At 37.6% G+C, this 23,143-nt stretch overlaps 1 protein-coding gene across 12 annotated transcripts in view; it reads right to left on the bottom strand.

The window, feature by feature from the left end:
- The window catches only part of DLG2 (discs large MAGUK scaffold protein 2), a 1,239,088-nt gene that overhangs the window by 25,293 nt on the left and 1,190,652 nt on the right, over positions 1-23,143 (bottom strand). For 8 of the 12 annotated variants that reach the window (XM_060105473.1, XM_060105479.1, XM_060105472.1 and 5 more), the window contains one exon: positions 176-221. In XM_060105473.1, coding sequence (XP_059961456.1) covers positions 176-221 — 46 coding nt within the window. Of the gene's footprint in view, positions 1-175; positions 222-1,054; positions 1,155-23,143 lie in introns of all 12 variants that reach the window. The other 4 variants (XM_060105470.1, XM_060105471.1, XM_060105474.1 and 1 more) reach the window with 1 other exon arrangement.

Below are 23,143 nucleotides of genomic sequence, written 5' to 3'. Positions count from 1 at the left end.
GCAGAACAAAACGGCTGAAAATTGCTTTGTAGGAGCATTCACAGCTAGGTAACAAATAAAACTCGTATCTTGTGCATGCTAGGAGTGAAAGGCCCTCGAGAAAAGGAACAAAAGCGAAACTCAAAAGGAAAGAAAAAGAAAAGAAAAGTTACAGTGACCATTCCTGGGAACTTACTCAGAGTCTTTGTTCCATAACCGTCGTCACCTAATCCGGGGATGTCCTGCATGGAAGTCCCCAGAGAGAGCAATGAGAGAGGGAGAACAGCCACGGAAGAGGAAGGAAGAAGTCAGTGGAGTTGAAATGGATACTACCATGACAGACCGTGTTGCCTGAGCAATCTGGATCCCATGCTCTCTTCTTCTGAAACAACTTTCACCCCAAACTCCCTGGACTGAGACTCAAGGATTCGTAAAGCAACTCGAAAGGTTTAAGCAGAAGATTGTCATGAAAAAGAGAAAGGGTCAGCAGATGTCATTTTTGCCCACTGTCAGTATTGCCACAGCAACGTACCACTGAGAGCGATGATCCCCTCCAAGTTTCATGGCCAATTCTTAGCCTGAGCATCCACCCAATACAAGCTCGCTGCTCAGTAAGGAAGTGCTTAATATTTGTTGGGAGGGAAAGAGTGAACAAATGCTAGTAATCAATAAAGGGAATTTAATCACTCCCAGTTAGCTAGCATTCCAAAACAATATACGTGGCAATGGAATCTAATATTTCTGTCCAGAAAAGAATTTGTCTCGAGCCCTCGGAGAGTTGCATGATAGAAAACGCAAACCAGACCCAGTCCTGGTCACAGATAAATGCTGTTTGGAAGCAAAGTCCCTGCTTCCTTAGGTCCCTCTCCAATGCGTTCTGCAAAGAAGAGCTCCATCCAGGGAAGGATCCAGACTGCAGCCAAACACTGGTCACAGTAGTAAGCCCTGACCTGCCTGCCTGCCATGTTTGTTTGCCTAGGCGTGTGGCGTGGGGGAGCCTACATCATGCGTGTTGCCCGTGAAGGATTTTTTTCTCTTGTGTTGCAGGTGACATTCTCTTCGAGAAGCTACTTACGTTCAGGATCACTGGTTTCCTGCTCACTCTGCTCCTTGTTCTTGTAGAATGGGAATTTTCGTGAAAAGATGAAGCTCTTTTTACGCTTGTCATTGAATGACTGTGAAGGAGAAAAGGCATGGGGCAAAAACAGGGGACGTCTAATTGTTGTCACACTCATGCTGACAAAACAACTAGTTTGTAAAAGCAGAGAGAGCTGTAGTGACGCAAGTGGATAGTCTAAAGGGGTGTGGGAGGGTCCCTAAAGGCAGAGTTTAGCTTCCAGGAGTGTAAATTCTGAAAAATGACACCTTGGAAAAACTGTCTCCTAATTAAAAGGCAGGTAAATGACGATGGGGGAAATGAATATTAAATTGGAAGTAGAAGACCCTCTGTCTGGCTCTGTAACTTGCTAGTTCATCACCTTAGACAGGTAACTGAATCTCTTTGAACCTCAGTATCTACTCCATCTGCATACTGAGGATCATGACAGCAGCTCTTAGGTTGTGAGACTCATGTAAGGCAGTATAAAGTGCTATACAAATGTTATATTTATAATCATCATTATCATCAGGTAGAAAAGACTTTACTACAGATGCTAGACACATCAGTGTCTAGATGTCTTTTTAAATAACTGGAATTTGAGTTACTTCAGCTTGAATTTAATTAAAACCTCAGAGATGTGTGTGGATTTATGATATATGATTATTTAGTTCCCACACAGATATGATAATTACAGTATTATATTTTCATTCAAAAGAGATTTTAAAGATAATTGAGCTCCAAGCCCTCACTTGTAGACAGGGGGCCAGAGGCACAGAGAGGCTGAGTCCCTTGCCAATATCACAGAGCTAGCTGGTGACAGTCAAGACACCATCAACCAAAATCTATTAAAATTACTGCTAAAGAGGTATTAACTTGATATTCACTCAAGCAAGGGAGATATAACGGCCATTTATCTATATTCTGATATGACAAGAAATAATGGAAGAAGCGCTGTCCTTAAAAATGTAAACCACTCCATTAGCTTAAATGAGGTGGAATTTAAAATAATACAGATAGACATAACAGAATACCTGTATCAGAACTTATTCATTTAAGTGAATATCACATGTTTGCCTAAAAAACTTCTTTAGAAATTTTCATTTATTCTCACTGTTGCTGTTATGTAAATGCTATCTGGGGTTCTTCTTTGGGAAACGTGTTCTTAATCATTTTATAGGCTATAAGCCATGCAAGTCTTGGTAATTTCATATTGACGTATCATTTTAAAAACATGTTTTGCCAGCTTATTTGACTGACTTGGCTCTGAGGGTCTCTCTCCAAGAAACAAGATTTGTTACCACACAGGTATTAGTGTGACAAAGACTGAAGGTAATTTGACAAGGGGTATTCTAAAACGGTTTTAGCAATGACAGCTGATAGGAATAAATGCAGAGATAGCAAGGTGACTACTTGGAAAAAACAGCACTTGTTTGGATATTTTGGCCCATTGGCGGGAATCAGTTATGTGCTCTTATGAATTTGATGCTTGACGAAATGGTATAAATAACTTATTTTCTTTGTATACTCATGCACTCCTATGTCTAATATCCATTTTGGTAGTCATGCTCATTTAGGAAATATTAAAGAATTAAAATGTTGGCGCTGTCATTCAGTAATTCATTACTTTTTTAGTTACTAGGAAATTTCACCAAAGTCAGTTGAGCTTAATTTTATGTACTATTAAGAAGGCTTTAAGAAAACCAATAAATCAAATATTTAATAAATCCTGAAATTAGGCGACACATTTTGTACTTCATATTCAAGAACTAGAAACACATTCTCAGGGAAAAAAAGAAGTATCACTTCAGAATTTATTACTCTGCTGACAGCACTTGTGTTCAATATAGTTTTATCATAATTTGTAATTGAGGGATTGGTGTCCAAAGACAAGGCTGGGAACTACCCCCCAAATTTTCCCAGTTAAAAAATGGTAAGTCCTTAAAGGAACATTAAATATTCTTGCATCACTCCAGTTTCATGCCACTTTTACATTTCAAGCATATTTAACTTCAGTAACTGAAAATAAAAGAAAAAAAATATCATGTAAGAATTAATGACACGTGATATTGCAAGATATGTTAGACATTTAACTCCAACGTTATGGATGGCTTGTCATGCAAAAAAAAAACACTTACATATTTTCATGCAAATACAAAACAATGCCAGGAGGAATAAAGCCTGGGGTTAAAATGTAGACATGAATGCACAATGTGGAGGCCTTTGAGAACCATATGGGGCTGCATGCAAACCACATCGTTTAAATTGTCTCTTGGGGTCAAAGGAAAATGAAAATGTGTTGTTTGTGGTTCATTCTTTTATCTTTTCAAAGCAAGGACTGTAATGTGTTAACATTTCCCAAGTATGAAAATGTTGTGTATCATGAGTCATCTGATTGGGACGTCATAATATTTAGCACCACACTTTTTAAAAGAACAGAAAATGCATAATAATTCCTCAAAAATAAAATTATCTAACGTATCAGTCTATTACCGAAAGCCACTTTGTACTGGAGTTAAAAAAAAGGTAATGGAATCATTCATTGGTGGTCACATTGCCTTACATTTATGGACACAAAACCAAATCACAACTTCCCTTCACACGCACAGATTTAAAAGTCACACATTTAAGGTCTTAGTTAAACATTTCAGCTAGAAGAGGTTATATGTGGTTTATGGTGCTCTAATCTATTCTTTATTTTGTTAGACATGTATAATACCATTATATAAGCTTTTGTTTTCATTGCTGTTAATTTTTTCTTTTAATTTAGAAAAGAAAAATCTGTTACACGAGTGTTAGGTGAGAATAATAAATCAGCACTTTTACTATTCATGGAACACATCGTTCTAAAGCAACTGAAGGCTAACCTACAGCTCTATTAATCATACTTGATCAGTGCTATTTTCCTCTACATTACAGTATCTTAAATTCCAATCCATTGTCTTCATGGCAGAAAACTTCTTTGAGCAGAGATTTTGAAAATACCAATCACATGTGGCAAGTGGAAAGCTGGCATATCTAAGAATTCCATTGTGGAATTTGTCCTGGATTATTGAGTTCTTATGAACAAAAATGGTAAAAAGACAACAAGTAACATTTGCTGAGCACTTATTATGTGCCAGGCAGGCTTGGTTCTAAAGGCTCTGCATATGCGAATCTCCACACTAACTTCATGAGGTTGGTACCATCATTATTCTCACATTACAGATGAGGAAACTAAAGTTTACAAATCTTCTGTTACTTGCCCAGAGTCACACAGTTGGTGAGCAGTAAAGTTAGAATCTGAATTTGCAAATATTCCTGGCTGCAAATATTGCTGTTCTTAGAGCAAGAAAAGTTTCTGTAACTCAAGCCTGTTTCAAGTTTATATTTAAAATCATTAGCATCTGACTTTCTTAAGTGACACTGTAATCTGTCTTCTTTCCCACAGCTTCACTGCTTGGCAATTATTTATTTAAGCCATCAGATGCTACTGGCTTCAACAATATTTTTGTGGGATATCCTGCTACAATTTTTTGAGACCCTTTCATGTTTCTGAGGGTTCTATTCTATTGTACTTGTTTTTAAATAATGTACAAAAATAAAGTAAAAAAATTTCAGTGGGACAGTTTATGAATGGCTTTTAAAAGGTAAGTGCCCATGAGGGGCAAATTTATAGACAAAGTAGATTAGTGGTTGGTTGGGGCTGAGTGAGGGTAGGGGGTACAGAGAATGGGAAGTGACAGCTAATGCGTATAGTGTTAGTATTAGGAGAGATGAAAATGTTCTAAAATTAGATTGTGGTGATGGTTGCATAACCCTATGAATATACTAAACAACAGTGAATTGGACACTTTAAGTCTGTGAATTGTATACTATGTAAATTATATCTCAATAAGGTCTTAAAAAATGAAAAAAACCCCTCTCCCTAACCTCTACACTATGGGATGAAAGCAAACAATCACAGCATGTTTTAAATTTTACTTGGTGTAAATATATTTTATCTTTAATTGAATGAGAGGAAACCTCCCTCCACAACCCTTGCAATCAATCAGATACACATGCCTTGTTTATCTGATTCTGTTGTGTCTCTGTTAAATGAATACCTTTCATGTTGTGACAGACATCAGAACACTCATTCCAGGAGTCAGCATATTATTACTGTCACTCAGAAGTTGCCAAGTTGTTAGGTCAAATGGCACAAAATTGTGCAGCCTGACCCCAGAATGTAATGGCATTGGTGAACTGGTTTAAGGTAAAATACACGCTTCATGAAGAAAAGAAACAAAACAAAAAACTCAAATTGCTCCTTCTCCCACCCAAATCCCATGTTTTTAAAGACACGAGTGAATCTTGATGTGTTTTTATCCTTTTCATTCAGAAAACTTTAAAACGAGGGGCATTTTAAAGTTTTTCTTCTTCGTGTTCTATTTTTTCAAGCTTCAAATGTTTCATAGTTCTAAAAAGCCACATTCAAGATATGAATGTTCTCTGGGCAGAATTTGATTTAAATGTATACTGAGCTCATATACACCTTTTTCTGTGACCTCTTTGATCTCTTATAAATGTTCCTTTCCTCTTCATTCTTGTCTCTCCTCCTCTAAAATAATTGTGTTCCCTTTGGAAGGTTGTTATTATAAGTTTGGGCCACCACTTTGTATTATGCACATCATGTTTTCATACAGAAAAAAAGAGAAGTTTTAAACAAGAGAGGTCCAAAAACAAGTAACAATGAAACAAAGAGGTTGTTAAAGGAAAGACAAGAGTTGGCCTGAAATATGTCTGTTTTAGAAACGTGTCTGAATGCATGTGTGTCTGTAACAGTGTCCCAGGGTTCTGTTTGCAAGGCTAATGAATTAATGCATCTAGGCATTGAGCATCAATGGCTGGTAATATCATACACACAAAAAGACAATCAGATGAATGTGCTTCCTGATGGGAAAACAAAATATTACCACAAAGTAGTTCTGTAAACCTCTACTCTCAAAAGAAAAGGAAAGAAAACCCTCCCTTGCCAATGAGTCTGAATCTAACCAAACCTCTAGATCCAACTACCAGTTTACAGAAATAAAGAGGACAGAGAAACCTGCTAAATTATACTACAAAGAAAATCTGGAGCAAACTCTATAAGACAAATGACCTGGTTTCTTAAATATAAAAATGGAGACAAAAACAAAAAAAATGGGGGAAAACATATAAATCAGAAGAGAACTAAGAGGGATCAACCAATTGCAATAGATTTCACTTCTGGTTCAAGCAAAGAAATTGTATAATAAAGAAACAAAAAAGCATTTATGATACTCATGAGTCAATTTAAGACCTGAAATAGATAGAATATTAATCCAATAATTATTAATTTTTAAGTGTGATAAGTGGCATTGTGGTCATGCCATATTTAAGTAGTTACAGTTGAAATGATATAACGCATTGAATTTGCTTCAAAAAAATATGGGAGAAACATAGTACTCTGACTACTTACCCTCAGAATATATTCTAAAGATAGAATTGTAAAGAAATTTTGAACTTCACTTAGGAGGCTTATTGTCAGTTGAATTCTGAAACTATTTGGTGTGTGAGTAAAGAGCAAGTGAGTAAAACACACCGATGTTGTGAAACAAGGTTATCCTTGTGAAAGAAGGGTAAGGTACAATCATGGAATGAAGTAAGGAGAGGAAAAATCTTATGATGGTAAAGAGTAATTAGAAGCATCTGTTATAAATTTATGATTTTTCTAAACAAATTTATTTTTCTTTCTCTGCCCATTAAAGGAGGCTAGATGTAATGATATCCCAGAAGCAAAAAGCACACCTGGTGCTCAGATTTTGTTTTCTAAATACCATTTCCTACAAAAAAGAGCTAGGTTTTTGTTTTCTTTTTGAGAACCCCCCATGAGCAGGTAAAGTAAAAGGTAAGTCTGAAACCTTCTGTTGGACTGGAAAGTAAAAAGTACTAAACATAAACACAAAAATAACACAAAATTTAGAAAACCTAGAACTAAGGATGGCATGTCAAAAGGACACCAAAGCCAGTTTAAAAGGGATCACAACAGCCAAATCTAGACAAGTTGAATACTAAAATGAATAATGACAGAAATGGAGTATAACACATTGAATTAAAAAAGAAAATTGTAAGTCCATAAAGTTTACCCAAAATACCTAAAATAAATAATTAATAATGGGGAAAAAGAGAAAGTTCTCTTATGTAGAATGCTAATAACCATAGAAGAAATAATAAAGTTAGGAAATCACCATTTTTTGACTACCATAATAATAATTAATTCAGGCAAGAATCATCAGTGGTTACTAAAACTATTGATTAAAAATTTGTTGGTGAACAGGATACATTATCTTCTTTTTCTTTCATTTCTAATTTTATTGATTTGAGTCCTCTCCCTCTTTTTCTTGATGGGTCTGGCTAAAGGTTTATCAATTTCGTTTATCTTCTCAAAGAACCAGCTTTTAGTTTTACTGATCTTTGCTATTGTTTTCTTAGTTTCTATTTCATTTATTTCTGCTCTGATCTTTATGATTTCTTTCCTTCTACTAACTTTGGGTTTTGTTTGTTTTTCTTTCTCTAGTTCATTTAGGTGTAAGGTTAGATAGTTTATTTGAGATTTCTCTTATTTCTTGAGGTAGGATTGTATTGCTATAAACTTTCCTCTTAGAACTGCTTTTGCTGCATCCCATAGGTTTTGGGTCATCGTGTTTTTGTTGTCATTTGTCTCTATGTATTTTTTGATTGTCTCTTTGATTTCTTCAGTGATTCCTTGGTTATTTAGTAACGTAGTGTTTAGCCTCCATGTGTTTGTGTTTTTTATGTTTTTTTCCCTGTAATTTATTTCTAATCTCATAGCGTTGTGGTCAGAAAAGATGCTTGATATGATTTCAACTTTCTTAAATTTACCAAGGCTTGATTTGTGACCCAAGATATGATCTATCCTGGAGAACGTTCTGTGTGCATTTGAGAAGAAAGTGTAATCTGTTGTTTTTGGATGGAATGTCCTATAAATATCAATTAAATCTATCTGGTCTATTGTGTCATCTAAAGCTTGTGTCTCCTTATTAATTTTCTGTCTGGATGATCTGTCCATTGGTGTAAGTGAGGTGTTAAAGTCCCCTACTATTATTGTGTTACTGTTGATTTCTTCTTTTATAGCTGTTAGCATTTGCCTTATGTACTGAGGTGTTCCTATGTTGGGTGCATATGTATTTGTAACTGTTATATCTTCCTCTTGGATTGAACCCTTGATCATTATGTAGTGTCCTTCCTTGTCTCTTGTAACATTCTTTATTTTTATTTTTATTTTATTTTATTTTATTTTTTTGTGGTACACGGGCCTCTCACTGCTGTGGCCTCTCCCATTGTGGAGCACAGGCTCCAGACGCGCAGGCTTAGTGGTCATGGCTCACGGGCCCAGCCGCTCCGCGGCATGTGGGATCTTCCCAGACTGGGGCACAAACCCATATCCCCTGCATCAGCAGGCGGACTCTCAACCACTGTGCCACCAGGGAAGCCCCATTCTTTGTTTTAAAGTCTATTTTACCTGATATGAGTATTGCTACTCCAGCTTTCTTTTGATTTCCATTTGCATGGAAAATCTTTTTCCATTCCCTCACTTTCAGTCTGTATGTGTCCCTATGTCTGAAGTGGGTCTCTTGTAGACAGCATATATATGTGTCTTGTTTTTGTATCAATTCAATGAGCCTGTGACTTTTGGTTGGAGCATTAAATCCATTCACATTTAAGGTAATTATTGATATGTATGTTCCTATTAGCATTTTCTTAATTGTTTTGGGTTTGTTTTTGTAGGTCCTTTCCTTCTCTTGTGTTTCTCACTTGGAGAAGTTCCTTTAGCATTTGTTGTAGAGCTCGTTTGATGGTGCTGAATTCTCTTAGCTTTTGCTTGTCTGTAAAGCTTTTGATTTCTCCATCGAATCTGAATGAGATCCTTGCTGGATAGAGTAATCTTGGTTGTAGGTTCTTCCCTTTCATCACTTTAAATATATCGTGACACTCCCTTCTGGCTTGTAGAGTTTCTGTTGAGAAATCAGCTGTTAACCCTATGGGAGTTCCCTTGTATGTTATCTGTTGTTTTTCCCTTGTTGTTTTTAATAATTTTTCTTTGTCTTTAATTTTTGTCAGTTTGACTACTATGTGTCTCGGCATGTTTCTCCTTGGGTTTATCCTGCCTGGGGCTCTCTGTGCTTCCTGGACTTGGCTGGCTATTTCCTTTCCCACGTTAGGGAAGTTTTCGACTATAATCTCTTCAAATATTTTCTCAGTTCCTTTCTCTCTCTCTTCACCTTCTGGGACCCCTATAATGTGAATGTGGGTGTCTTTAATGCTGTCCCAGAGATCCCTTAGGCTGTCTTCATTTCTTTTCATTCTTTTTTCTTTGGTCTATTCCACGGCAGTGAACTCCACCATTCTGTCTTCCAGGTCACTTATCCGTTCTTCTGCCTCAGTTATTCTGCTATTGATTCCTTCTAGTGTATTTTTCAACTCAGTTATTGTATTGTTCATCTCTGTTTGTTTGTTCTTTAATTTTTCTAGGTCTTTGTTAAACATTTCTTGCATCTTCTATCTTTGCCTCCATTCTTTTTCCGAGGTCCTGGAGCATCTTCACTATCATTATTCTGAATTCTTTTTCTGAAAGGTTGCCTATCTCCACTTCATTTAGTTGTTTTTCTGGGGTTTTATCTTGTTCCTTTATCTGGTACATAGTCCTCTGCCTTTTCATTTTGTCTATCTTTCTGTGAATGTGGTTTTCATTCCACAGGCTGCAGGACTGCAGTTCTTCTTGCTTCTGATGTATGCCCTCTCGGGATACTTATCTTCTAACAGATTAATCATTAAAAAGGTGGGTAGGAGCTTCCCTGGTGGTGCAGTGGTTAAGAATCCGCCTGCCAATGCAGGGGACACGGGTTCAAGCCCTGGTCCAGGAAGATCCCACATGTCACGGAGCAACTAAGTCCATGTGCCACAACTACCAAGCCTGCGTGCTACAACTACCAAAGCCTGTGCACCTAGAGCCTGTGCTCTGCAACAAGAGAAGCCACTGCAATGAGAAGCCTGTGCACTGCAATGAGGAGTAGCCCCCGCCCACTGCAGCTGCAGAAAGCTCACGTGCAGCAAAGAAGACCCAACACAGCCAAAAAATTAAAAAATAATAATAAATAAATAAATAAATAAATGTGGGTAAAAGTGCCTTTATGGTGGAGTAATCTGGCAGATACCACCTTAACCAAGTGATCAAACAACATCACAATATAGTGGGATACCCTGATACCATGTGCCTCCTGATGGAAAGCACTGAGAAGTATACAGTATCACTGATATAATATCCTTGCCAAAAATGCATTAGATGAAGCTAACCATGAAGAGATAATCAGCAAATTAAAATTAAGAAACATCCTCTTAATCCTCTTATGTCACTGTCATAAAAAACAGAAAAGGCTAAAGAACCATTCTAGATTAAAGGAGGTTAAGGAAATAGGACAAATGAATTGAAGTGTGTGATCCTGGATTGAATTCTGGATTAGAACAACAACAACAACAGGCCATAATTTCTACAATGTCCTCTCGAAATAGTTCAGGGGAGATTATCTATCTATCTATAAATATCTCATATATTTGAGAATATACAAAACAAGATTGACCATGAGTTGGTAATTGTTGAAGCTAATAGGTACAGAGGTTCATAATTCTATTCTTTCTACATTTTTGTAAGCTTGAAAATTTTCATAATAATGAACTTCGTCTCTTAACTTATACCATACACCAAAATTTTCTAGAGATAGATTGCAGACCTAATTCTAAAAGCTTGAAGTATATAATTTCTAGAAGAAAACAGAATATACTTGTAATCTGAGGAAGGCAAAGATTTTGTGGATAAAACATAAAAGCACTAATGGTAAATTTTAAAAAATGGTAAACTGGATTTCATCATTAAAAACTTTTGCTTTTCAAAAGAGGTCATTAAGAAAATAAAAAACCAAGCCACAAACTGGGAAACAATGTTTAAAATACATACATCTGATAAAGGATTTTTATTCAGAATATTTAAAAACTCCTACAACTGAACAATAAAAAGCAAAAACATACAATATAAAATGGGCAAAAGACTCAACTGGATATTTAACATAAGATATGCAAATGGTCAGTAAGCATGTGAAAAACATCATTAATCATCAGAGAAATTAAAGCCAAAGCAAGATACCACTCCATACCCACTAGAGTGGCTGAAAATAAAAAGACTGACAATATTAGGTGTTGGTAAGGATGTGAAGCAATTGGAACTCTCATATAAATTGTTAGTGGGAATGCAAAATGGTATAGCCACTTTGAAAACACTTTGACAGTTTCTTGTAAAGTTTATCATACAGCTAACCTATGATTCAGCAATTTACCCTTAGATGTTTACTCAAGAGAAAAACATGTCCACAAAAAGGTGTGTATAAGAATGTTCATAATTCCCCAAATGGGAATTCTAATGTCCATCAACAGGTAAATTGATAAACTGTGATATATTGATACACACAATATATTGCTATTGCTGCTCAGCAAAAAAAGGATTGAACTACCAATATAAGCAACAACATGGATGAACCTCAAAAGCATTATAAAGTCACAGAAGGCAGACACAAAAGAGTATGTATGTATGATTCCAATTATAAGAAGTTCTAGAACAGGCAAAACTAAGATATGGTGGTAGAAATCAAATTCGTGGTTGAAAAGTGAGAAACTGTGTCTTTATCATGGCTAGAACCACAACACTTCCCCAAAATATATTTCTAGCCTAGGCTACTCTCCTAAATATATATAGGTATATCTTCTTTTTTTTTTTTTAATTGAAGTATAGTTGACTTATAGGTATATATTCTATATCTTGACTTGGGTGCTGGTTATAGAAACCCTTCCCCCTTTGTCCATCTCATGAACACTGACTCATTTTTAAGGTTATATGCTCAGATGTTCTACCCAAGGCTGTCACAGTGAATCTACTCATTTTTACATAGCTATCTCCTACTACATTGTGATCTCAGAGCAGGCACCACATCCCTTTCATTTCTGTATCTAGGATTTAGAGCAGGTAGGTACTCAAATATTCATCAAATGAACTCATGAACTGAAGTGCTAAGGGATGATTCCCACTGGGAATATGGGGAGAAACTTTTGGCAAAAAAGGAGAAGAAAAAGAAGGAAGAGAAGGAATATAACAAACATTTGGAGAAAAGGGGGAGAAGTAATGGAAGAAAAAGAACCATGGCCAAATGAATAATGGTTTTTTTTTTAATTGCATTTCTTGGCAGTTATCTCTCAGAATTTGTTTTTCTCATAATTCTATGCTCAATGATCTGATCTAGTTGCTGTTTATTATTAGTAATAAAAATGTGCTGGCTCAGCTATTTGCTTGTTTAATCTCTGAGCCTCAGTTCTGAATATTTAAATGTGATAATGTATAAAAAGCTGTTATCATAGTGCCTGACATTTATTAAAGCTCAATAAATAGGAGCCAATTATTTTAATGGTGACATATCATTAGAGAGTATTTGGAAGCATCAGCTTTAATGAATGCTTAACAATGGAATGAAATTAGAAATGTATAATGAAAAAGAAATTTAGAAAATCCCCAAATATGTGGACATTAAAAAAAAACGAAAACACTAGCCTAACTAACCAATGGGTCAAAGAAGAAATTATAAGGAAACTAGAAAAGACTTTGATATGAATGAGAATAAAGACACAGATACTAAAACTTATGGCAGCTAAAGCAATATTTAGAGGAAAACTTATAGCTATAATATTAAATATTACAGCTATAATATTAAAAAAAGATCTCAAATCAAAAGTCTAACCTTCCACCTTAAGGCACTGGAAAAAAGACCAAGCTAAGCCTAAAGAAAGCAGAAAAAGGCAAATAATAAAGATTAGAGCAGAAATTAATGAACTATAGAGAAGAGAAAAACAACAGAGAGAAATCAACAAAACCAAAAGTTAGTTCTTTGAAAAGATTAACAAATTGATAACTGTTAGACTGGCTAAGAAAAAAAGAGGGAAGACTCATTACTAAAATAAGGAATAAAAGAGGAGATGTCATTACTTACCCTACAGAAACAAAAAGAATTATAAAGAAATACTATGATCAGTTGTATACCAGTAAATTAGACAATTTAGATGGACAAATGAAATGAACAAGTTCCTAGAAAGACACAAATTACCAAAAGTGACTCAAGAAGAAAAATAACTCTGAACAGATTTATAACAAATAAAGATTAAATTAGTAATTTGAAAAACTAGCCACAAAGAAAAGCCCAGGCCTAGCTGGCTTCACTGGTGAATTCTACTAAACATTTAAAAAAGAATAAATATCAATTCTTCTCAAACTTCCAAAAGACAGAACTCATTCTATACGGCACCATTACCAGACACCAAAATTAGAAAATATATCACAATAAATAAAAACTACAAACCAATACATCTTATAAGCATAATAACAACTTAATATTTCATCAAATGGATTTACCACAATTGGCTTAAACATTCCTGTATTATTGGATACTTCTGTAGTTTCCCATTTTTAAGTACTCTATGTTGCAATGAAAATAACATTTTTTGTATTTCAAATTATTTCCTTGGGATAGATTTCTAGAAGTTAAATTATTGAGTTAAAAATTATGGATGGCTAAAAAAATGACACGTGCCAAACTACTTTCAAAATGATCTGTACTAACTGACATCTCCTCTAGCAACCATTTATTCTTAATTTATAATTGGTCCCTATGATGTATCCTGTCTGCTTTTTTTTCTCCCCTTCTAACACCCCCTACACAATCTTAATTACCCCATTGCAATGTAAGGCTTCTATGAGAAAGGAACATTTTAAGTCTGTTAGCCAAGGGCAAGATTTATTTAATCAAGTTGAAAGAAAACACTGATACATCCCACAACTGGGAAATTAAGCTCTGTTTTATTTATTATCAAATTCTCTGCTTGAAGAGTAACTTTTCTAAGAGAAATTACTTGTCACAGAGTGTAAACTTTACATTAAAATCTGAAGCTACCAGACAATAAAAATTACTATGAAAATAATATATTTACAATTCAGGGCATCATACCCAGAGGCATACTGAAATAACTGGTCAGACTATTATTCTTGAGTAGTTCATGAGTATTGTACCAGTACTACTACAATCAAATGAAAAGTAAGACTTTGATCTATTACTGTAGACAGTATTCTCTAAATGACCTGAAGACTCTTTCAAACTTGCTCCTGATTTTTTTTTTTTTTTTTGCGAGGTTGGGGTAAGGAGGTTATCATTCTGGATACAGAGCTCTGGTGCTAGTTTTAGTTATTTGTTAAGATTCAAAGTATTCCAGCATGGATGTGGACATGACCTCAAATTGGTAGAATCAAAGTATCAGAGAATCAAACATCAGAGACAGTGCTGTTGTACTGAGTTGTCTACAACGGAGCTTCTTCCACAGTCCATCCCATCTTGCAAACTTGAAACTTTGTGTGGTCACTGGGCCATAGCTACAGTTGTTGGAAAAAGTAAAAATGGCTTTCTTCAAGTTCATTGTAGCTGATGGAACGAACCTTCATGCTGCTGTTAGGGGGTCACTCATTCATTTATTTATTCACTTTATTTATTAATACATTTCTGATTTTCACTATTCACTTTATTCATTAATACATTTATTTAGTGAATGGCTATCACGTCCTTTTATGTGCCAAGCCCTCTGCTGAGCCCTTAGCAATTTGGTCTTCACTTAAATAGATATTGATATTTGTGACTAGTGCAAAGGATGATAACATTCAGTAATGCATTCTGACAATGTGGCATTTTCTTTGTCAATTCATGCATCATTTTGTGTAGTAGACTCCACAGGAAATTGCCAAGCTATGTGATTCTGATTAGTTGCTTCAGAATTCTAGAATTGTCCAGCATTTTGGCATTAAGCCACACAATACTAATGGCTTATGCAACAACCCACAGGATCTGAAACCAAAGCAAAACTAAGCAAAAAACCCCCCAAACTTGCATTTCCAACTTTACTCATTTTCAAGATGTTCTCATCAGTGGGACACATTGGAATGATTTTTAAATCTCATGTGTTAGACAGAAAAATGGGGATCAGAATAGTTGAATGGATCAGATGTTGGTCACACTGTTAATTTCTTGATTTCTACGTTAATGGTTTTTTGCCCTTTGTTTCCTCCCTCCTTCCCTCCCTCCTTCCCTTCCTTTCCTTTGATTGTTATTTGCTACAACTCAAAGGTTCTAGTCAAAGCCTAGAGGGTTAAGCCTACAAGATGTGGATGTCAGGACATAATTGACCATAAGCAAGTGCCCGCTGGAAAAGCTCTAGGAGTCACAGATGGGGGTCCAATCAGCTGATTGGTGTTGGACGGGAAGAATGCCCTTCAGGAGCCACAGAAGCCAACAAGCGTCCATGCGGAGTTGAGAATCAGACTGAGAAGCAGGAGGAGACCTGGGTTTCCACTGTGACTTGGGTAAGTCACCTCATATCTCTGGGCCTGTTTCTCCATCTGAAGAACAAGGTGCTCGGACCAGCTGATCGCTGAGGTTTCTTTCATCTCAATCTTTCACAGAATCTGAAACCTCATTCAAGGTCAAGTGAAAGAAATTCCGTTTTTCTTCTTTCTGTTTTAGCATTCTCTAAGTACACTGATAATTGAGAGGGTTCTTCTATTCCTATGATTTTTTTGTTCTCCAAAATCTGGAGTTTTACAAAATAGCTGATAATGTCCTAACCTGAATGAAATCCCATTTAATTATATTCAATGAACCTTACCTGAGCACCCACAAGGTTGTTAGGCTTATTCTCTATTATACTCCTCTCCCTCCTCATCACACAGATTCAACCAGTTTGCAATCTGAGTTCTCTAACTGCCTTATTGAAGTTAGTTTTATGTTTCATCTTCAGTCTAACTCTAAGGATGAGGATCTTGTCTTAAAGTTTTCTTTTGCACTTCCCCCAGTGCCCCAGAACAGCATGTGGAACAAAATCGGTAACAGGGACTTGCTAATCATAATAGCATTTTCCTCCCTAATATTTGTTAAATGCTTACCCAAAGGGGAAGTACTTTTCTAAGTGAGTTACATGGGTTAACTATTCTAAGTGCTTTTCACTAATTATCAACTATTTTGTGTCCACATTTTACATACAAGGAAACCGAGGTACAGAGCAGTTGGTCACTTGCTCAGGGTTTACACAACTGTGAGTCATCAGCCAGGTTTCATACCCAAGCAGTTGGTTCCAGAGTTGAGCCCTTAACCACTATGCAATACTGCCTTTCTGTGATTGCTTGCCAAGATTCCAAGTATGCATTCCACCCTGCTTTTAGCATATAGGCACTTTAGCCATTGCTGAGAACTTCTCCAGGCAAATTACCTTCTGTGGAATTTTATACTTTATCTCTGAAACATAATCTCTGGTACTTTATTCTTTTCAAATGGTTTATGCAATGAGATTTCTGTGATGGGTCCCCTAGGGTCAATGATAACACTGAATGTTTTCTACTATTATGAAAATAATATGCTCATTTGCAGGGAGGACGCCACTCCTCAATTTCATTTCTTCATTCCTACGAATGCCAGTTCTGAAACTTTGCCAAGTGCTCCTCTTCTTTTTGGTAATCCCTCAGGCCAGTCCTCACTGGCTGATTCTACACACCTACCCTGAAGGTAATGTAACACCATGAGGCCAGCAGGGAAGCTGTAAGCTGATTTACCGTTACCTGTGTGAGAAGACCCTCACTCAAATCAATATATTGATTTACACTAATAGAAAGTAATAGAACACTGCCTTTCCTCCTGTTTCCACTGCTGTCTGTCCAAGCACTTCTGATGAAGTTATTCATCTCTCATGAACCTTTCCTGAGAGAAGGCTTTCCTAACTACTCCAGGTTCCTTTATCTTAGACAGTTACATCCACTTATTCATGCACCAAATATATGCTGAGCACATGTATAAGCCAGGTGCTGAGTTAGGAACTGGAGCTGCAATAAACTCTCAAGGACCTCACAATTCAGTGACAGAGAGAGATTCCTAAGTTACTAATACAGTGTGACAGTGTGTGCACGGTACTGAAGAGGCATCAGGAAGGCAGAATAAGTTCTGCTCTAGAAGGGAGCAAGAGGTGAACTGTGGACTAGATATTGAAGAATGATCATCATTCACCACGTGGAACAGAGCAGGTGGGGAGGTTAGTCCACCAGCAAAAGGAGTTAGGCAGAGTTCTTGACTGTTCTCCACTCACTCAATGTGCATCTTTTCTCCAAATAAACTCGATAACAGTAATAGCAACCAAGATTTATTGAGCTCTTTTTCTGTGCCCTTGTCAGTATAATCTTGTCAAACATTTTGTACTAATTACCTCATTGAATCCTCCCCCAAATTCCATCCCACACTTGCACACACACACACCCCTCTGTCTATACTATTACACATATACAAAATAAGAGAACTGAGGCTTAGAGAGGTAACACCATTTGCCCAGCTGGTAAGTGGCAGAACTGGATTCAAACTCAGCTCTCGGACTCCAGAGCCAAAATTTCACAACTAGTTTGTTTCCTGTTTGCGCTTTTCTAGGGCTGAGTACACAGTAGTTGCCCAAGCAGTGTTGGTTGAGGGAAGAGTTGGTTGACAGCTAGTTGTCCATGGCAGGGGGATCCGTACTATGTCCTACTGCAGGTAGGAAGGGAGGGACCAATTACTTCATTTCACGGTCTGGTTTGCTTCACAATTTGTTTGTTGTTTGGAGGCGTGTGATGCTACAGGGAGAGGCCAGCATCACTAGAGACTCCCAGGAATTTGTTCAGTGAGGAGTGTGCAAGGGGAAGAGATAAGAGCCCAGTTCTAAAGACAACCCTCAGAATGGGAGAAAATATTTGCAAACGAAGCAACCGACAAAGGATTAATCTCCAAAATATACAAGCAGCTCAATATCAAAAAAACAAACAACTCAATCCAAAAATGGGCAGAAGACCTAAATAGACATTTCTCCAAAGAAGATATACAGATTGCCAAGAAACAAATGAAAGGATGCTCAACATCACTAATCATTAGAGAAATGCAAATCAAAACTACAATGAGGTATCACCTCACACCAGTCAGAATGGCCATCATCAAAAAATCTACAAACAATAAATGCTGGAGAGGGTGTGGAGAAAAGGGAACCCTCTTGAACTGTTGGTGGGAATGTAAATTGATACAGCCACTGTGGAGAATAGTATGGAGGTTCCTTAAAAAACTAAACATAGAACTACCATACAACCCAGCAATCCCACTACTGGGCATATACCCTGCAAAAACCATAATTCAAAAAGAGTCATGTACCACAATGTTCATTGCAGCACTATTTACAATAGCCAGGACATGGAAGCGACCTAAGTGTCCATCAACAGATGAATGGATAAAGAAGATGTGGCACATATATACAATGGAAAATTACTCAGCCATAGAAAGAAACGAAATTGAGTTATTTGTAGTGAGGTGGATGGACCTAGAGTCCGTCATACAGAGTGAAGTAAGTCAGAAAGAGAAAAACAAATACTGTATGCTAACACATATATATGGAATCTAAAAAAAAAAAAAAAAAAGGTTCTGATGAACCTAGGGGCAGGACAGGAATAAAGATACAGACGTAGAGAATGGACTTGAGGAAACGGAGAGGGGGAAGGGTAAGCTGGGACAAAGTGACAGAGTGGCATTGATATATATACACTACCAAATGTAAAATAGCTAGTGGGAAGCAGCTGCATAGCACAGGGAGATCAGCTCGGTGCTTTGTGACCACCTAGAGGGGTGGGATAGGGAGGGTGGGAGGGAGCCACAAGAGGGAGGGGATAAGGGGATATATGTATACCTATAGCCGATTCACTTTCTTATACAGCAGAAACTAACACAACATTGTAAAGCAATTATACTCCAATAAATATGTTAAAAAAAAAAAAAAAAGAGCCCAGTCCTGGCATCAGATGGGCCCAGGCACACCACTTCTCTGCTAGACACATTTTCTTTTCAAGAGTCTTCCTTGCTAATATGTTTGATCCAACTCACTAACTGTGTGGCCTTGGGGCAAGTTATTGAACCTTTCTAAGATTTATTTTCCTCATCTGTACCATCCCTACTTCCCACCATCACTATCGTCATTATCACCAATGGTAACACGTGAGGCTCAGAGAGGTAACTTGCTTTGCTCGTGGGGCTTACTGTCTAGTGGCAGACAACAGGCAAATATTCAGGCTATACTCACTACCGAAACTCCAAGGAGAGACTCCTGGCCCCGGTCCCTCCTGTCCATACGAGCTTAGGAAAGTCACTTTCCCTCCCTGAGCATCACCTTCCTCTTCTGTCAATCAGGGAGATAAATGAGATGACCTCGAAGGTCCTTTATGCAATGAGGATTTTTCCTCTTCCTCCCCTTGCCTGTTCCCTCCTTTTCTTCCCTCCTTCAACTAGGAGAGGTACTCAGCTTCATTCTCTTGGATGATGACTGAGTTTCAGGAACTGATGGTTTGCTCTTTGTCTCTCACAATCTGATGTCACCTCCAGACCCAGAGCACAAGGTCACTTGCAGCATTCATGTCTCAGGAGTAACTGCAGGCAAACCAATAAGTATAAATAATAAATAGTATTTTTTGTAAGGTTGTGCCTGATTGAACAATTCTTACTTCATGCTTGAATGGAAGGAGGGGTACACCTTACAAATGAAGGCAAATCCATTATAGCTGAGACTGCTGGGCCCTAGGCCTGTAGCCTCATTTTAGCAGGATGAGTCACAGGGATTAGTACTCTCCCTGGGAGTTCAGTCTTGTGGCAGGAGAGTGGAGAGGTGGACTGTGTCTTGGGCATTTCTGTCTAGCCCACACTGTGCCTTCCATCTACATATTTCCTTTAAGGTGCATTTCATATGCTATATGCTAGCAGACTGTGTTTTCTAAGACAAGCAGAGCTCGTCAGGAGAGCAGATTGTAGTTCTAATGTGAGAGGATGTGAGTGGCTTAAGGGTTTCTCAATGGTTCATTCTTTGGGGACAGAAAAATCGAACATTGCTTGCTAAACTTTGAACGGCAGCTGATAAAAGTACAGATTTTTCACTTGACTAAGATTTGAAATCCTCTAAGGTGTTAGAGTGCAGAGAAAAACCATGAAAACATATATACACACCTCAAGGGAATAAAAACACCTTCAAAACCCCCAGCACTTCCTTTTAAGAACAATCTCTCTCTCTCCCTCTCCCTCCCTCCCTCCATCCTTTTCTCTCTCTCTTACACACACACACACCCCTTTCCTATTCATGTTCACGTCACATCCCAGCAAGTTCATTGTTATTTCTGTGTTAGAGACCAGGGATCACTGAGTGAGTCTGTCACTATAACTGATTGTCACTTTAAAGCCAAAGAGAATGTTTCTTGAGCATGGGGAGGAATTTTTTCCCCAAGCATCCACCAGAAACTTTGCAATCATCCTTAATCCCTTCCTTGTGCATTTCTGTCATTTTTTTTTCTCTTTCCCTCCTGCTACTAACCTGGTTCGAGGGGAGGCATCTTTGCACCTTGTCTGGACATACTTTTCATGTAACAATTGTGTTTCACTTGTGAGAAAATACACTTGCATCACTTAGCATAGTGCCTAGGAAATAGCTAGCATCTAATAAACAACATTATTACTTTTTACCCATTCTCAATCCTCATTTCAGGGGCTGAAGACTGCATACTATAGTAGAAGATACTACATTTGACAGCAATATCCATTACTTGAAGATTCCAAAGGAGTGGCATAACTAATGCCTCCATCACAGGCTATTGCAGTGGTAAATGCAACCAGGCATGTATGAGCTTAGCCATGGTAAGTGCTCAATAAATCATAATTATTTTTAGGCCATAGGCATTTATTGTTTTTGCCAAACTTTATATTCAGGGCTCCAATGGCAAAAAGTGCCTGGTGCAAATTAGAAAATGGCACCCCACTCTGGGAAAAGGAATTGCAAAAGCTCACACTCTCAGGCTGGCTCTTGCTGAATGTTATGTGGGATGTTGCACCCACCACGTGTGTCCCCTAGGCAATAATGTGGCTGTAATAAACATTGGGAACACAAAATGAGGAGCTCACAGTTTAAGCAAATCATTATTACACTGTTATAATCTTTATGATGGAGTTACTTACAACAACCGTGGAGGGAGCAAGGCCACTGGGGAGGCTGGAGAAGGCTCTGGGGCACTGTTTTAGGGGTTTTAATGAGTAGGAGATTGTCCAGTGGGGAAGTAGCAAAAGTCGGTTTGTGCAGATGAAAGGCCGCAACAGGGGACACAAGGCCACCTCTTCTCCCCTTCACCCTTCCCCAGTTCTGTGGGACTAAGGAATGGTAAGAAGCTTTGTGGATGGACTAGAGGATTTACTCTACTCCACGGAGGATGGAACTCAGAGAAGTGGCAGCAAAGACAAAGAGGCAGCTCCCCTGCACTGTGCACCTCTCTGTTACACAGGATACTGTTGAATGTTTACTTCTATTGAAGGAGTAATTGAGCGCTAAATGCACAGTACACATTGTTCTGCAGAAATCACAGATAGAGTCAAGAAACCATTCTTTTGTCATTTAATCAACCACTTCAAGTACTCGGATTATAAATTCTGCAGGAGGAGAATTTTGCGGCTGACAGAGAAGTCACAAAATCTACCCAACAAAGTCTTATGCACTTTCATCACAGGGAAGAGCCTACTTACTATTAAATGAAAGAGAAAAAAAAAAAGCATATTCCTTGGGTTTCTCAGCCCACAGTAGGTTAAAAATAGCATAGCTCAGCTTGGATGGGGGCTGGGCAGAGGTGCTGCCCCGGATACATACGTGCAGACAGTGCCAAGGGAGTACAGCTGAGTTCTGCAGAAAGGCAGGCAAGGAAAACTGTCAAGTTTGGATTCAGCCACGGAAGACATCTGTATTATGATAAATGAGGTGCATAATTATTCATTCAACAACTCCCAAGGGGTCAGAGCTAGGGGCTGGGGAGGAGTGACAGCCAGCCTGGGACCTCCGCAGTCGTTTTTCGGTGAATGTAGTGGTGAGAGAATTGAGTCTTCACCTAACACGCAGCAGGTACAACTCGAAAGAAACTTCCACAAGGCAGCCACTACCATGTTTACATTGTAAGTGAAGATTTAGTAGTACTAAAACAACATCAATCATATTTATGTTGTGATTTTGAATTTTGCTGCTATAATATTCAATATATAAATAAATGCTAAATATATATGGCATTTAATTTGTAAATTTATTTTAACTTTATAGATGATAAGAGCTATAAGCGTAAGATATTTGTACTTAATTTTATGCTTATATATTTAGGGAACATCATCATGGAGGATTTAGTCAACACTTTGGGGTTGGGCAGGGACAAGAAGGATTATTTTCTTTAAAAAATGCCACTAGGTAGTTTTCACCTCATAGGGTTTTTGTGAAGATTTAATGAAAAAAATTCTTATGATCTATTTAGCAAAACTTTTGGCTCATAAATAACCTTCAGTAAATAAATGTTAGCTATATAGTTATCATATTTACTGATCAAAGCCAAATCCTTTATTTACCAAATGTGAACTCTGCCTATTACTGAGAAGGGGGTAAACACAAAAGTTCTACCCACTCTTGGGGGTCCGCTGGCGGAAAGAACTCCTTACCTTTAACAAAGCAATGAAAGCAATCATAAATAGCACTGCGTAGCAATCATAAATACATGTATTTATTTTCTGACTGTAATCTGGGCTTGTGTCCCAACACAACACCTCCACGACGGCCTGCAGCCATGGGAGGTGTTCACAGAACGCTTTCTCCATAAACGACGTATGACAAGCTCTGTCATTCACACTGAACACGTGCTCCAAATTCATTAAGGTGTTAATTCTTCGTGACAGGTGAGTACAAGCCAATTACAGACAGAAACGGTGGCTTCTTGGGGCCTTCCAGGAAAAACAACCATTCACATCAAGAATGCCCAAATACCAGTTTCAACAAGTGGTAACAAAATCTTTACAAATATTCACGAAGTTGTCAAAACATGAAAGG

This window comes from Mesoplodon densirostris, chromosome 7 (genome assembly GCF_025265405.1).
Source record: "Mesoplodon densirostris isolate mMesDen1 chromosome 7, mMesDen1 primary haplotype, whole genome shotgun sequence".
In the NCBI taxonomy this organism is placed as follows: Eukaryota; Metazoa; Chordata; class Mammalia; order Artiodactyla; family Ziphiidae; genus Mesoplodon; species Mesoplodon densirostris.
Note: the sequence above shows the minus strand (reverse complement) of the source record. Positions and strands in the feature narration are given on the sequence as shown.